This window comes from Silurus aristotelis (assembly GCF_946808225.1).
Source record: "Silurus aristotelis genome assembly, chromosome: 16".
Taxonomy (NCBI): Eukaryota; Metazoa; Chordata; class Actinopteri; order Siluriformes; family Siluridae; genus Silurus; species Silurus aristotelis.
The window spans coordinates 8255998-8272026 of record NC_139589.1 but is presented as its reverse complement, the minus strand read 5'-3'; the positions used below and the strand labels follow the sequence as shown (position 1 = coordinate 8272026).

Here is a 16029-nt window from a genome sequence, read left to right as displayed (position 1 = left end):
AGCAGTCATGCCTTTTTAAACACCTCATTGACATTCTTGTGTTGTTTTGAGAATAATATCTGCTTAGAGATCAGGACAGTTTTCAATTTTAAATGATTATCAAGAAGATCCACTAGTTGCCTCTTTAATGCACTTTAGAAAACGTACAAAGTAGGCATTTTCTTCCCCTTTAAGGTTTATTGTTTTGACCCAAGAACATCTTCCAAGACTAGCATTTGCTCTTTAGTTCTTCTCTGTCCACTGCTCGAGAGAGGGCAGGACTCTAATGTTACCAGATCAGCTTTGCATGTTGATGCCCAGTTGGTGCTCTAATCCTCTATCTGAGAGGTGAACATGATGGAAAGGACACACCTGCCAACATGCCTGTCAGGCTCGGCGTGTGTGGAGGAGATAATTGACCAGTCTCTGAACCACAGGGAGCACCATAGCAGAATGCAGTGGGATAATGGCCACTTTGCTCTCAGCTGGATGGCATCAGGTGAAGCAGAAGCATTTGCGCCTTTAATATCCTAGAATTATCACATGCAGATGCTATTACAGACGGAGATTTCATCAATCAAAGGGATGCTTCCTTTACAGCTTTAAAAACTTCAAAAACTTCAAGCTTTAAAAAAGCTTCTCAAATCTTCTTTTTTCAAACTTCTTTGCGTTTGTTTCCTCTAGTCTCCTTTCATGGATATCGGCGGTTGTATCTGGCTGTCAGAAGTGCTTTCTGTTGATGTGTTGTCAGGTTAGTGGTATTTAGGTGGGTTAGGTAGGACTGCCTGAAGGCCCCTTAAAGGTGATGCACATATGTTGCACTAATTATTCTGGGAGGGTGGAATGGGACGACTTCACTTGAGCCTCCCGAACCGCTTTCTGCCTCACCAGGACTGGCTGGTCAGCAGAATGTTGAGGGCCGCTGTGGATGGAGGGTTGCATTTGGAAAGAGAGGACAAGACAAGGTATGAGACTAAGCTGATTTCCCACTAGACCGTGCTCTATCCATATGTTCAGGAATTTGATCTACAATAATCTCCATCTAATGATCTTCATTCTGTAGGCTTTAGCAGGCTCTTATGCACCGGGGCAGAAGGAGGTGCTGATGACCAGCCTCATTACTGCTGTCTCTCTCTCTCTCTCTCTCTCTCTCTCTCTCTCTCTCTCTCTCTCCTCTCTCTGTGTCTCTCTCTTATGCTTCCTCATACGCTGCCTTTTTATTTTATTTTTTGCAGCTTACAAGCTATAGGGCTCATGATAAATACAGATCCCACCACTTCTATTTCATCTGGAAATTAAATGCTCCTTACCACCAATGAAGCCTCTCACAATAGATTAAAGTCAGCCGAGAAGTGAAATGCCTATAGACTGCTCGCTGCTTGTGACAGTAACTTTAACTGGCCAAAAGGCTCATGCTGAGAAGGGGAAAACTTTGTGGTGATCAACTTACTTTTGATGTGATGACTACATCAGAGACACCTGTGCAGGCTTCCACCCACTCAGCAAGTCAAAGGTTTAAATTTGCACTTTCAAGAACTGGCTTACCTACTGTGAGCTAGGCCTACTATAACAACTAGACCAGCCAAATCCTAAAAGTAGCCCAAATTTCAGTAAAGGCTCTACAAAATGATTTTTCTTCTTATAAAGCACCTGCTGACATTTTTATTAATCTCTAATGATGTGAGGCTTCTTATGGAATTCTGAGCCATGTTCTCTTTGTGCTGGTAAGAAAAAAAAAAGCCAGCAAGAGTTTGGGGGCAAGTCGTTAATATGCAATGAAACCCAGCCTGTCGAGATGATTGCTCTCGGTGGCAATTGACCATGCTGAAGAGGATGACTGGTTTCTTGTCAACCAGGTAGGAGGAATTGCTATTGATATCACTACTCTGGGGATATGAAGAAAGCATCTAAGCAACAGCTACTGCTTGTGCCTTGGTTCGTATGATCCTGAAAGGGACAATTTATCCTTGATTAGCTCTGACAATTCTCACTTTCTTGCATCTTAAAGAACAGGGCAACAACAGTCCCTTGTGTTGAATGTGTTATTCTCAGAAATGCATAATTTAGGCACTTGAAACTGATGCACATTAGTCTACAAAGCAACTTCAGCCATCAGACAGACAGGTAAAAGAGTAAAATGGTGAAGCCTACACTTACATTTTGTTTATCAGGAAATAATAAATTCACCTCCCAGACCAAAAAAAAATATTTTTGTTGTCCTGCTGCTTGTCAACCACCCTGGCCCAGTTCTGTCCACCCCTACATACTGTAAATATGGCTTTGTGGGAGTTACAATGGCTGGCAGTAATGATAGAGTTCCCGGTAGAAAGGGGTGGCCGGCATAAAGGAGAAGATGAACAGACACTGAGCAGAGAAAAGGGCAACTAGGAAGCTAAGTCAGTTAGGGCTCCATTGTTTTTCTCTCCCTCTCTGCAGGATTGCATTACTAAGACATGAAAGATTCTGACCCTTTGAAAGTGTGAGATGCAGCACAGCTCAGTATAATGGGTTCCTTCCCATAATGCTGTTGTGACCGCTAGCCTGCTGTCACTGTGCCTAAATTGCAAGATAAAGCAGTTGTGGTTTTGCAAATCAGATAAGGATTCGTTCAGGTTTTGATTTGTGTTTGTATTTAGGTTAAAAAAGGCCTCATCATGTTTCTTTATTTCTGATGTAATTACATTTTTAATATGTTTAACCAGCAACCTTTCAGAATAACCCCAGAGATTTCACAGGAGGAAATGGGGTAGAAATTGAATTGAATCTGGTCGGGGTTTGTCGTCGTCGACAATAGGCCATGCTGTAATGGAATCACTAATTATCACAATTTGTCTGAACAACAAAGAAAAAGTGAGATAGGGACCCTTGTTTTTAATATGCCGTCCTGTTGCGGAAACCTGTTGTTGTTTTCATTTGCATTCAGATCGCTTGGCATATTTGGACAGATGTAGTGCCATGAGGACTACTCAAAGGTTCTCCAGATTTAATACTGCTTGCCTGCTACAATTATTGCCTTATGTTATAGTTTTTTTTGCTGAATAATGGTAAATTGCTGAATGGAGCTACAGATTGCTACAGACTGCAATAACTATAAACTAGGCTGCTTAGAGAGTGGCATACTGCTTTATACTCAAACCCATTTCCCTCAACTACACATGACTTCCCATTCAGGTGAAATATATCGGTGTGAAATCTATTTGAATCCAAATTTACAATAAAAAAAAACCATTGCATTCCTTTGGGTGGGTAGAATGGGATAAAAAAACGTTATACACAAACCTCTCTTTTAAGTGACAGGAAAAGATTGGGTCAATGAGATTTTTAATTACATTTTCACAAAGGCACAGGACTGCTCCTGGGCTGGAGGGACACAGGTAAATGCAGACAGGCTTTGTAATAACACATCTGTCATCCATCTGCCCATAGGCCCAAGAGCAGAGCTCTTTCATTACAGTCTGCTCACACGCTCACAACGGCAATCGCTATTGCTTAATTAGAAGATTAGAGGATCCAATTAGAAGATCTCCTGTCTCAGAGATCAACACATCCTTTGAAATGAGACACTTTTGTTGCCCTGAGGGTCACCATTTCCTTCTTGTCAATTTGATTGTGCCTGAGTGAGTGCAATGGGTTTCTGCCAGCCCGTGGGCACACTGGCCAGGTCGTCCTTCAACAGAGATTCGGCTTTTTTACGAGAAACGGAAACCACATTTACATTGCAGATACTCTAAACCATTTAGCGCAAGGAATAGTATCAGCCGTGTTTATTGTTAGCTATTTCTTAATGTTGCTTTTACGCAAGTCTCTTTTCATGTTACTCATCGTTTAGTACAATAACAGCACATATTAAACCAATGGATAAGTCATTTGCAGTAGACTGCAGCGTAGCCTTACTTCACACTGAGATTTGGCATTTCTTTCTGTCATCGAAAAGGCATTCAGGGACAAAACCATGCAGAAAAAATGTCACAGCAACTTTTTTGTTTTCTTGTAAAACTATAAAATAAAAAATGTGAAGTCAAATGATGGCTAAGTGAAAGCAGTCCTTTAGATTATCCATTTTTGCATCTTATCAAGAAGGTTTTCGTTGGGAGTGACGTGAGTATTAGAGGGGCAGCGCATGTTGGACGTTTTGGAGACAAGGTGAGGGAGGCGAGATTGAGATGGTTTGGACATGTGCAGAGGAGGGACATGGAGTATATCGGTAGAAGAATGCTGAGGATGGAGCCACCAGTAAGGAGGAAACGAGGAAGACCAAGGAGGAGGTTCATGGATGTGGTGAGGGAAGACATGCAGGTAGTTGGTGTGAAAGAGGCAGATGTAGAGGACAGGGTGGTATGGAGACAGATGATCCGCTGTGGCGCCCCCTAATGGAAGCAGCAGCAGCTTGCTGCAAGTAAGTTTTAATGTAAGATCTGTCATCATTTAATACCACAGGTCAATGTTAGTGAGCTTAATAGCATTTTAACAGATCCTGGCATTGATGACTGGATTGATGGCTTTTAAATTCGTCCATATCCTACTAATAGGAAAAACATTATTTACTTGAGCTCTATAATCAGAACCGAAGCATTTAAATTAAAATTCTGATTTCATTTCTCAAAACGCTTTAAAATATTTTCTTGTTTATTTGTGTCAGGTATAGTGTTACACACACATCTAGCTACTTCAAATTGTCCATAATATTTTGGACTTAAACTAAAGAATACCAAATGCACAAAATGTAGTCAGTATTATTCTTTAAAATTGCCTGCATTAGCCAGAATACATTAGCACTGGCTGCTGCATTTATAACACAACTGCATAAAATAGAATGAGCGAGTATTACATTTAGACACAAAACTGTAAACTACCATAATAGGTTTAGCGAGAGCCATTATAATTGTTCACTGGAGGATAATATCTACTGCTTCTTGCATTTCATTTGAGAATGTTATTAGAACTGGCCAACAATTGCCCTAAATCCATGCTGATAAAACAAGGGCTGTTTTAGCCACGGGTGGTTAAATAATTACCTACGAGAGCAGGATCAAATGTAGCTACTGGCTTTGCTCATGTAGGAACACACATCTATACTTTTCTCATTTGCATTTTGCATTAAAAGTCTGGGAAAGATCACACAGTAATTCATGTTTCACTGTCAACTTTAGGAATGGTGTCACGGCTATTATTGTCATTGTATTTTTTTGATTAGTTATTGATCCGTATTGTATGAATTGTCTTTTCTACCTAATGGCAAAAACATTCAAAGGTGATAGTGATGTAATACATGTTGGGGTCATGCTGTAGGATTGTGATAAAGCAAGAGAATACCTGGATCAATACATGATAGTTTGACTTGCCTTATCTGTTTCTCCACCATTTTCTAGAAACTATAATAGCAGGCGTTTGATGACAGACAAGGTCACACCTTTTGTTTCTGCTGCAAGTCTGAGGATGTGCTTCAGGAAGACACTGCGGCATTTATTTGATGACCTTCTTTGGTCAATTCTTCAACTACAAATCAACTTCATTGTCTCAGGTGACTCCAAGCTAGTAGACATGAACTCTACAATGAGAAGCCAGTTTCAAAGAGAAACAGCATAGAAACCTCCTGAGACCTTTTCAGAAACCCTCAAAGCGAAAAGTGAGCTTTTCTGATTCAGACACTGGTACTTCATTGGTCCTGGCATTACACCTAGCTTTATTTGTTTACTTGCTAGCTTTCCATCTGCCGGTTGTCTTCATTTGGACTTTGAACGCCGGAATTAAATGTCAGCCTCAGGTTTCTTCTTCCCTTTGTGCTGCTGCGAGATGGGACTTGTGGAGAGTTTGTGTGGCTGTTAGTTGAGTCCATTACATCATTCCACTTTCATATTATCCTCCCAATGGGTTTTAGTTTGAAGCTTTGCCACTGATGTGATGCCACAGTATGGTTTTGATATTCTTTCTGAATTTACGTATGTAAAGCTGCTCAGATTGATACTAATCATATTTTCCACTCAATCTAAAAGCTAATGCGTCGAATTGGCGCAAACGCATGCAGCAAACCATATGGCAGAGAGCAGTCGGGTTCAGAGGTGTTACATGAACACCTGTGCCCATCCATTTTGCAGTAATTGTTTGCTCTTTATGCATTGGTTTTATACAGAGTTTTAAAATTTGGAACTAATTCTATGTCTGGTGTTGTGCAATTCCACTTGGTTTTTCTACAGGTTATTTTTTTGTCTAGCTCTTGCCTATAAGACAGTCCAAGCCAGAATTGAGCTTGGCTGAAGGTTACCCATTGGTTGAGCTTGCAGCGTTCCATGTACAGATGTTGTCTCTTGTATTCCTCTACATTTCAGCCAATATCCTTTGGCATGGATACCAGGAGTCCATAAGGATCGTACATCACTACCGGACACAGGGTTTTTGAAGCTTATCTCAGACCAAAAAACTGGATCAAGCGATGATTTGCCTCACTACTGTAGCCTGTCCACACAAGAACCTGAAACTAAAAGAAAATTAGTTGTTGTGAAGTATTTTTCATTGAAATTGCTTTATTTTGATTCCAATGATGATTAAACTGAGGTAGTGCGTCAATATGCGGTAATGGTCTTCCCTTATTGTTGCTTTTACATTAATAAACGTAACGCCAAATGTGTCACTGGAAGAGGAAGCATCACCTACCTCTACATCCAGCTTTAAAAATAAAGAAATCGAGAACCCTTCACACCCACTCTTTTCTAGACCCTACAGGTTTTCCAGTCCCTTTCATTACAGTTCTAGCCGTTAAGCATGAGTACTGTTTGCGGTAATCATTCACCAGTAAGCAGCATGCAATACATTTGATTATCTTATCTATTGTACTCGATTGAGATGAGAGCAGATTTCAGGGGTTTCATTAAGGTAGCAATTTCTCAGAATTATTGAATATTCTGGAGGCAAACCGTCTAGATGAGATTAGACGTGGTTGTTGGAGAATTACTCAATTCTAAACCATCTGCCTCTCGAATTACACATTACCCAAACTGGTTGGCACACAGTGGACCCTTATTGAATTAGAAATATTTCATTGTGTTAAGAGTGGCTCTGGATACCTTTGTGCTGCCACATGCATCAGAAGAACAAACTTCAATCTTCTCCTTCATTGTTGTGGCTGTTCTCTGCACACCCCTTCATTTATCTTCTGACAGCATGGGGGTAGTTGGAAGGAGCATGGATGACTGGAAGGGGAGGGAGGGAGGGAGAGAGAGAGAGAGAGAGAGAGAGAGAGAGAGAGAGAGAGAGAGAGAGAGAGAGAGAGAGAAAATCTTCAAAAGTTGGATGGAATAGGTTAACCCTCTCCACTAGTTTAACTCCATTTATTCTATTAATTACTATTAAGTTTAGTCAATCTCCAGTTTAGCAGAACCAGTGGTCAGACTGGCAATTTAGCAAATGAATAATGACACACTCGTCCCATATAAGAGGTGCTATCAAAATGTTTTGAGACTAGCTCTGTTTACAAGAAAGTACTTTATCTTTGTTTACACACTATCACCTTCAAAATAGTCTCCTTGCACAGCGCATAGCGCTTCCAGTGTTCCTGCCACTTCTGAAATGTGTCCTGGAAGTCTTTTTTCGAAGCGTGTCAAGCACCTTCTGCGATTCGCTCTGTAAATCTAGTAGCAGTGGTGTTAAAACGGCTACCTTTAAGCTGGATCTTTATCTTCGGGAACGACTCATCAACGACCCAGCATCGCCGTAAACTTGCCGAATCATGTCAAACGTCTCTGTTGCACGCAGAATTTCGTGTTTGCTCTTCGTTCTAAGATGATGTCCATTAATGAAATCGCAGATTTCACACGTGTGGTCAGCATAGCACTAGTTAGCAGCATTAATCTTGAAACACTTTGATAACAGGAATAAAACACATGACGTGCTGTTATAGGAAAACAATCAATAGCAGAGTGGTGTGATACAATTTGACAGAGCAGATTCCAAAAATTGTGAAAACTACCTTTTTTTATTAATGAATGACCGGCTATATTATTTATCCATTTATAATATCACTATAGTTTAGTAAATTATTTAATCTAAGTAAAGAGCATATAAGAGTGGAGGAAGGTGCACACAGGTATATTATGTACAGGAGATGCAACCTGAAAGAGATTAGAGACTGTAAGGTGTTGGCAGAGGAAAGCGTAGCTACAAAGCATCGGGTGGTGGTCTGTAGGATGGCTTTGGAGGTGAAGGATAAGAGGAGGAGAGTGTAAAAATAATAAGATGGTCGAAAACTGAAGGAGGAAGACTGTAGTGTGAGATTCAGGGAAGAGGTCAGACAGGGGCTCAGTGGTGGTGAGGAGGTGCTGGATGATTGGGCAACTACCGCAGAAGTGATAATGAAGACAGCTAGAAAGGTACTTGGTGTGACATCTGAAAATAGAAAGAAAGACAAAGAGACGTGGTGGCGGAATGAGGAAGTGCAGGAGAGCATGAGGAGAAAAAGGTTGGCAAAACAGAATTGGGATCAGCAAAGAGATAAGAAAAGTGGTCAGTAGTACAAGGAGATGCAGCAGCAGGTAAAGAGGGATGTGGCGAAAGCAAAAGAAAAGGCATATGAGGAGCTGTATGAGAAGTTGGACACAGGAAGGAGAGAAGGATGTGTAGCAATTGGCCAGGCAGGGGGACTGAGCTGGAAAGGACATGCTGCAAGTTAGTGCAATAAAGGATGGTGATGGAAATGTGTTGACTAGTGAGAAGAGTGTGTTGATAAGATAGAGGGAGTATTTTGAGCAGCTGATGAATGAGAAAAAAGAGAGAAAGAAGGTTGGATGATGTGGAGATGGTGAAGCAGGAAGTGAATAGGATTAGTAAGGAGGATGAAGAGTGAAAAGTCCAGATGACGGTAGAAGCATGGAGATGTTCAGGAGAGATGGCAGTGGAGTTTTTAACAGGATTGTATAACAAGATTATAGAGGGTGAGAGGATGCCTGAGGAATGGAGAAGGAGTGTGCTGGTACCGATCTTTAAGAACAAGGGAGATGTGCAGACCTGCAGTAACTACAGGGGAATAAAGTTGATCAGTTACACCATGAAGTTATGGGAAAGAGTAGTGGAAGCCAGAGAAGAGAAGAGGTGACCATCTGTGAGCAGCAGTATGGTTTCTTGCCGAGGAAGAGCACCACAGATGCATTATTTGTTCTGAGAATGTTGATTGAGAAGTATAGAGAAGGTCAGAAGAAGTTGCATTGTGTGTTTGTGGAACTAGAGAACGCATACAACAGGGTTCCGAGCGAGAAGTTGTGGTACTGTATGAGAACGTCAGGTGTGGCAGAGAAGTATGTGTATGGGCAGGAGTGATTTGTGATAGGGTATCTGCAATAGTGAAAGGGAAAGTTTATGGGACTGTGTTGAGACTTGCGATGTGGTGGCATTGAGTAAAAGAGAGGAGGTGGAGCTGGAGGTAGCAGAGCTGAAGATGCTGAGATTTTCATTTTCACTGACGAGGATGGACGGGATTAGAAACGAGTTTATTAGAGGGACTGCGCATGCAGGACGTTTTGGAGACAAGGTGAGGGGGGCGAGACTGAGATTGTTTGGACATGTGCAGAGGAGGGACATGGTTCTTCTTTCAGTAGAAGAATGCTGAGGATTAAGCCACCAGGGAGGGGGAAAAGAGGAAGGTCAAGGACGAGGTTTATGGATGTGGTGAGGAAAGACATGCAGTTCATTTGTAAGAGGCAGATGTATTGAAAGAGTAGTATGGACACGGATGATCGTAGCAGCAGCCAAAATAAGAAGTTATAATCTTAAAACATTAAAAAATATTAAAACAAATAGATTTATATGGACCTTGCAGCCATGAATGAATGTCTCCCTATCAGATGGAATAGAATAGAACATTCAAAAGCAGTGTGGTATAAAGAGCTAATTGCTGCATTCGATGCATTAGATATGATGTCCTAGACTGTTCTAAAAACAGGCTTTGACATCCTTTAGTACTTCAATTATGCACTTGTCATTGCTGTAACTGACCTCTATATTACTGAATACATCCACACTAGGTCAAGAAATGTCTCCTGCCTATGTGTCAGGTAAACTAGAAATGAAGTGACTCCATGAAATGTTTATCCCTCCTGGACTGCTGATGGAGCCTGCTTCACATTAACATCTTAATAAGAAAGCATGTTAACCATGTTTTTGCCTCCTCATTGACAAGACTGAATTGGGTGTCAGGCAGATTCCTATTGACTTTAATTGAATCTGCTGTCTGCATGGGGTAAAAAGTCTTAAAAACACACACACTCGCAAGTATATCAGGTAATTTTTGGTTGTTTTTGGCAGATACCACTGTGGTATTATTTCCCCCTGCTCCCAGGCTCACACACAAGTTGTTTATAAGGCAAGATTGGGTAGGATGTTGTACAAGCACACCGATGTGTGTTTTCACGGTTTTTGTTATCCTCTAATAAGTTGTGGCCTGTCGGTTTTTGTTTTTGAACTCCCCCAGGAAATCCAGCAGCCCTCAGATTTAGACCAGAGATGAGTGTGGGAGATTGCCGTGAGTAAACACATAGGGCTGATCAACTCCTCGTGACTGGATTACCAAGCGCTGGATTGCTCCGCCGCTCCAGCAATCCTCACTTCTCTCCCTTTTCACCGCTGTCCTTTTCAATCAAGTCAGAGGGTGAATTTTTGGCCAGGCGTTACGGAACAGTAAATATAGACTTTGAAAATGCACTGGAGGACGTGTCTGTCTTAAGATTCATGCTTTTCAGTTCCTTCGCTATTACCAATGAGGAGTTCGGTTGTTCTATGATGGTGAGGCTGAACTGTCTTGGATGTGAGGCGAAGATGATGTTGACTCCTGGCAGAGTGCAGGCTCCAGCCCATTTTCCTTTCCCATCTCCCAGCAAACTCTTTAATTTCCGAGCTGAGTGTGAAATATTGATGAAAAATTTTGAGCCTCCTTCTCACCGTGAAAGAACCAATCAAGTCCACAAACCAGCATTAACTTTGGGTTGTCATGGATCCCTACACTTGATCAATAAACTTCACATATCATTACAGCAGGCTGCATCTGAGGTGCCTGCCTTGTTCTCGGCCTGAAGTGGTAAAAAGAAACGTTCTTAAAAATTGCTTGTGATTCACAATGCTAGTCTCGAGGGCAAAGTGTATTTCAGTGCCAGATTCATTTAAGGTGCAGTAGTGAGCTTTCATGCTACTGATATGAGGACATGAACCTTTCAAGTCAAACCCTATCTCTTTTATAAAAATTGTTGCCCTGTTAACTTCTTCTCTGCTTTCCTCACTACTTTCTTTGCCTGTAGCCCTCGTGGTTTGTTTATGCGCTTAAGCAGATTCTTCAGTTAATTGGTCCACACAACCTATGAGATGTGGTAATGAAAAAAATGGCTAATAACCTTTTTTAAAGTTTTATTAGAACTACTAATGAACCACTTTGTTGAAAATGATCTTTGTACTGGATTTTATGTTAAACGTTCTAACATTTTAACATTTTCTAACTACCTGTGTGCTTGAAGACTCAGGGGTCTATTAAATAATCTTTTTAATGGAAGTGGCCTTAACAAAGGTGGCAGAATTTTTTAAACCTTTCAATAAAAAAATATAAAAAAAACCATCTGTAAATAAACACATAAAAACAGTAATGGCTACTTGAATTAAAAAGACTCATCTTTTTAACCAAATGTCTCCACCTATCCATTTTTACTGCATATACTGCTTATAATACATGGAGTCATGGGGGAACCAGGAACCTCAAGGAACTATCAGAGGGATAACCCTGAATGGGGGCCAAGCCATTGCAGTATGCCAGTACCCTTTACCAATAAGTCCAAAGTTTGTCCAAGAATAAATATTGCTTAATTCCTGGACTTCCTTAAAATGGTGATTCAGAAAGCCCCCAAAAGTTCTTGTTGTTTTGTCAGACTGTAAATTGTTCATGACACTTGTAAATTCGCTTTTTAAAAGACACTCTAAGGACTGCGTCCCTTTGAGAATCCTGATGCCCCTATTTGCCTTCTTTGGAGATATCTGTAATAGCAATATATCTGTTCTTTTTAAGTCATCCACCTTTTGTGTTTTCTGTCCCAGTAGACTCCAGAGCAGGAGCAGGAGCTCAAAGAGCAGTGGATCATGCCGTCATCGGTGGAGTGGTGGCAGTCGTGGTCTTTGCCATGCTTTGTCTTCTTATCATTTTGGGCCGATACTTTGCGAGACACAAAGGTACGTACCCGGCTCATTTCTGCACAAATTGCGTACTCTTTCTAAGATGAGGTCAAGGTTTACAGCCAGAAAGACTCGCCTTGGTGCGTTGACTTGCTGTGGAAATGCTACGACTCTTTGTTGCTTAGATTGGCATCCCTCAGGGCTCAGTAGTTCTGTGTTTTTATTATAAAAAGGGAGTCCAGTTTTCAGCGAGGCTACTGCTTTCATTATGAAGCGGTAGACTGTAGGGACAGAAATAATACCACTCGGAAATGAAGTTTGAAGTGGCGTTGTTATTCCTACCACCTTGTTACATTTTGAAGGTTAATCCTGAAGCGCAAGTCGGTGCGAATGGAAAACACCGGCGTCTCTGATTTGGAGAGGTTTTTCATGGAAATTGAAGAATATATTTTCATAAATTAATGGTGACTTTGAACAAAACGATCAACAGGCTTGTTCTTTTTTTCAAAAACATGTGCCATGCCCGTTTTGCAATGATTTGCTGGTTTTAATGGCGCTCATTTGCCATTGCAAATGAGCGCTGCGGAAATGTATTCTGTAATCAAACTGTCTCCCACGTTTTATCATCTGAAATTGGTTTGAGGCGCCATGCTACGTTTGCATAAAAAATAAAATAATAAAAAATACGGCGTAGTGGTACAGCCTGAAGCGCTTGCACACACCTTCCATACAGGCACCCCGCTCGCATTTTAAAGTCTGTGTGATCGACACTAGCTGTAAATTAAAGAAGCCACTCCAGACAGTCTTTTAAGATCCACCGGTTGCATCAGTCAGACGGTGTCGGGTGCGCGGAAAGTATTACTTTTATCCTCATTCCTGTCTTTGACACTTCCCGCAGGTACCTACTTCACACACGAAGCGAAAGGGGCAGACGACGCGGCCGACGCCGACACAGCCATCATCAACGCTGAAGGTGGACACAACAACTCTGATGAAAAGAAGGAATACTATATCTGATTGTACAAATCTCTGGTGGTGTTATTAATATTATTATTATTTAGTTTTGTTTGTTTTTTTGAAGGGTTGGGATGGGAGGGGCATGGATGGGTTAAAAACTAGAGGGGGGGGTGTTTTGTTGGTTTTTTTCGTCCAGGGGATTGAACGATGTAAACTACATGGACACCTGAGATGATTTAGCCATTGTCTTTGAGGAATTGGAGCTAGTGGGAATAAAGGGTTCGTGGTCAGCGGGTGGAGGTGGGATGGGACGGAAAGGGAAGGGATGTGGTTGCCAGATGTTACCATGTATCAATATAGAAAGCTTCACCATTGAACACCTCCCAAATTGCTGGTACTTTTTTTCTTTTTTCTTTTTTTTTTTACTTCAGTTCTGACCATTTGCAGAAACTTCTGTGCCTTGTTCTGAATTTCTTTTCTCTGTCAAGCTTTTGGTTTTAAACTTCTGACAGTCATGCTTCCCCACACATAAAACGCACCCGATTCCTTTACCAGTGTCGCAGTCTGCTTTCCTATGAGGGTAAATATACACAGCGCCTCAAGACACTCATGCACTGTGTTGGCATCAAGTTCTTCTACTGCAAACCAAAATCCCATCATATCCGATCTTCTATACTGTGAGAAGGCCAGGTTATATGGCATCATATCTGCATCCTTTTAGTAATTCCAGAACATTCGCATCACCTTTTGAATAAACAAGAATTCCATTGAGGAAAAGTAAAAGTATGACGAGTTAAAAGACTATCCGATCCCACTCGGCATTGCTACAAAATGTTGTATTTTTTTTTTCTTTTTTATATATATATTGCCTCGTTTTTATCAGTTTATTTTCGAAAATACATGTGCCAGTACTCTTTAAGGCATTGCTACTCATCTAGAATGTGCAGACGAATTATTTTCATCTTGACACTTACAGAGGCATGTTGTTTGGTTGCTAGATGGTGTTGAAAGCCTTTTTGTGGATATTTATTGCTTTGTTATAATGCTGTCTTGTAACATTGTTTTTTGTCAGTTATTTTCATTCAGAAATGTTGGAAAAAAAAATCCATAATGGCAAAATTATTGTAAGGACGAAAAAAAAAAAAAAAAGGTAAAATACTTTTAGGCTTTTTTTGTGTTTTTAAATTAGATGCTCTAGCTTTCTTGAGCTGGTGGTGATGGTCCTGTAGCACATGCTTATCTGACTACCTAAAATATTGTCAAATGCAAAACTGTGGGTCTGTTAGTAGGTTTTAGATTTTGGTTTCAGTATATATGACTTGAGTGTAGGATGCAACCAAGATGTCTATTTTGGACTGTGGGATGTTTCTAGAACTGAACTATACTACCTAAGGACAACTCGTAAATAACAGCCAAAATTTGTTTCCTCATGTAGACGTCGTAGTTATGTGTTAACGATATCAAGCCCCCTAGATGTTGATATCATATCGATCTGCTACATTTGACATATGATTACGTCTAACTCTACATCTAGCAGTGCAGCTAATCGGAATGCTGACTCTAATGTTGGCAAGATTTAGTCAAAGGTATCGGATTATTTTATTTTATATACAAACCAATTGTTCAGAATTCAGTTCCAGAGCTCGACATTATCTACATAAACAGGCTACCTGTTGGATCAGGGTTAGAATTTAATCTTCCACGAAATGCATGGTGATTAGTGACGTAACAATCAATCGATTTAAAAACATACCAAAATACCTTGCCGTGTTCTAGCTAAAAGGTATTCACAGAGATTTCCATAATGGACTTCGTCTGTTCTTTTTCTTTGCTTTTCACACAAGATGTCCAGGAGTCTAATTACAACAATTGCATAAAGAACATACTATTTTAGACTGGATTGATGTAGATTTTTTTTTCAACTCAATAAATTAATTGTGTGTAAATTGAGAAATTGGCATTTCAGAGCAAGTATTTTATTTTATTTTTTTTTACTGTTAAAATCAAACAACGACTAAAGTCAATGCTTTATAAATCGCGGCCCTGGCCCTCAGCTTCACTTCACCGGCATGACAACTAAAACAGTCACATTTGTGTGAAAGCTGCCAACATGCTAATCGTGCATGAAAGTGTCAGACAGGGAGTTGGAAAAGTCAATCTAAAAGGTACAACATACAGAATTACGGACTGTATTTAACCTTACATGGAGCTCCTTACGCGAGCTCTGCAAACTGAATCGATTTAGGAAATTCCCAGATGGTTTCGTAGAATTGATCAGCCCCTCCCCCTCATGATGTATATGTATATATATATATATATATATATATATATATATATATATATATATATATATATATATATATATATATATATATGCTCATCATTAATGTAACTCACACTGTCTTTCACCTTCTGTATATTACACTTCATCGCTGAAGCTAACGGAAATCAAACAAACACACTGATGTTTTTTTGCTGCCTCTCTGATGTGGTAAAAATAAAAAATTAAGAAAGCAGGGCCTTCTTCCAAGTGCATCCTGTACCCTCTGAATGAAGAATAAAGCTTAATTTTATGTATGTTAATATATATATATATATATATATATATATATATATATATATATATATATATATATATATATATATATATATATATATATATATATACATACACACACACACACATATATATATATATATATATATATATATATATATATATATATATATATATATATATATATATATATATATATATGTATATATAGGCATCTGTAGCTTAGCCGACAAAAGTGTATGTTACGTCGTTTCCAGAACTCAGACTCTTCCTCTCATGTCAAGTGCAAACCGATCAGTATAAAGCTGAGGGTACTTTTTATGAAGTTTATGGTTTTTGCTCGTCACATTGTGGACCTCTTGTGTGTAAATTGGACAAATGAGGTTAATGAGAAATCACTG

At 40.0% G+C, this 16029-nt stretch overlaps 1 protein-coding gene across 10 annotated transcripts in view; it reads left to right on the top strand.

The window, feature by feature from the left end:
- Positions 1-15372, top strand: part of cadm1a (cell adhesion molecule 1a) — a 328120-nt gene extending 312748 nt beyond the window's left edge. For 5 of the 10 annotated variants that reach the window (XM_083564895.1, XM_083564900.1, XM_083564903.1 and 2 more), the window contains 2 exons: positions 12043-12171; positions 13013-15372. In XM_083564895.1, coding sequence (XP_083421021.1) covers positions 12043-12171; positions 13013-13131 — 248 coding nt within the window. In that variant the 3' untranslated portion in view covers positions 13132-15372. Of the gene's footprint in view, positions 1-12039; positions 12172-13012 lie in introns of all 10 variants that reach the window. The other 5 variants (XM_083564899.1, XM_083564893.1, XM_083564902.1 and 2 more) reach the window with 1 other exon arrangement.
- Positions 15373-16029: the final 657 nt, after the last annotated feature.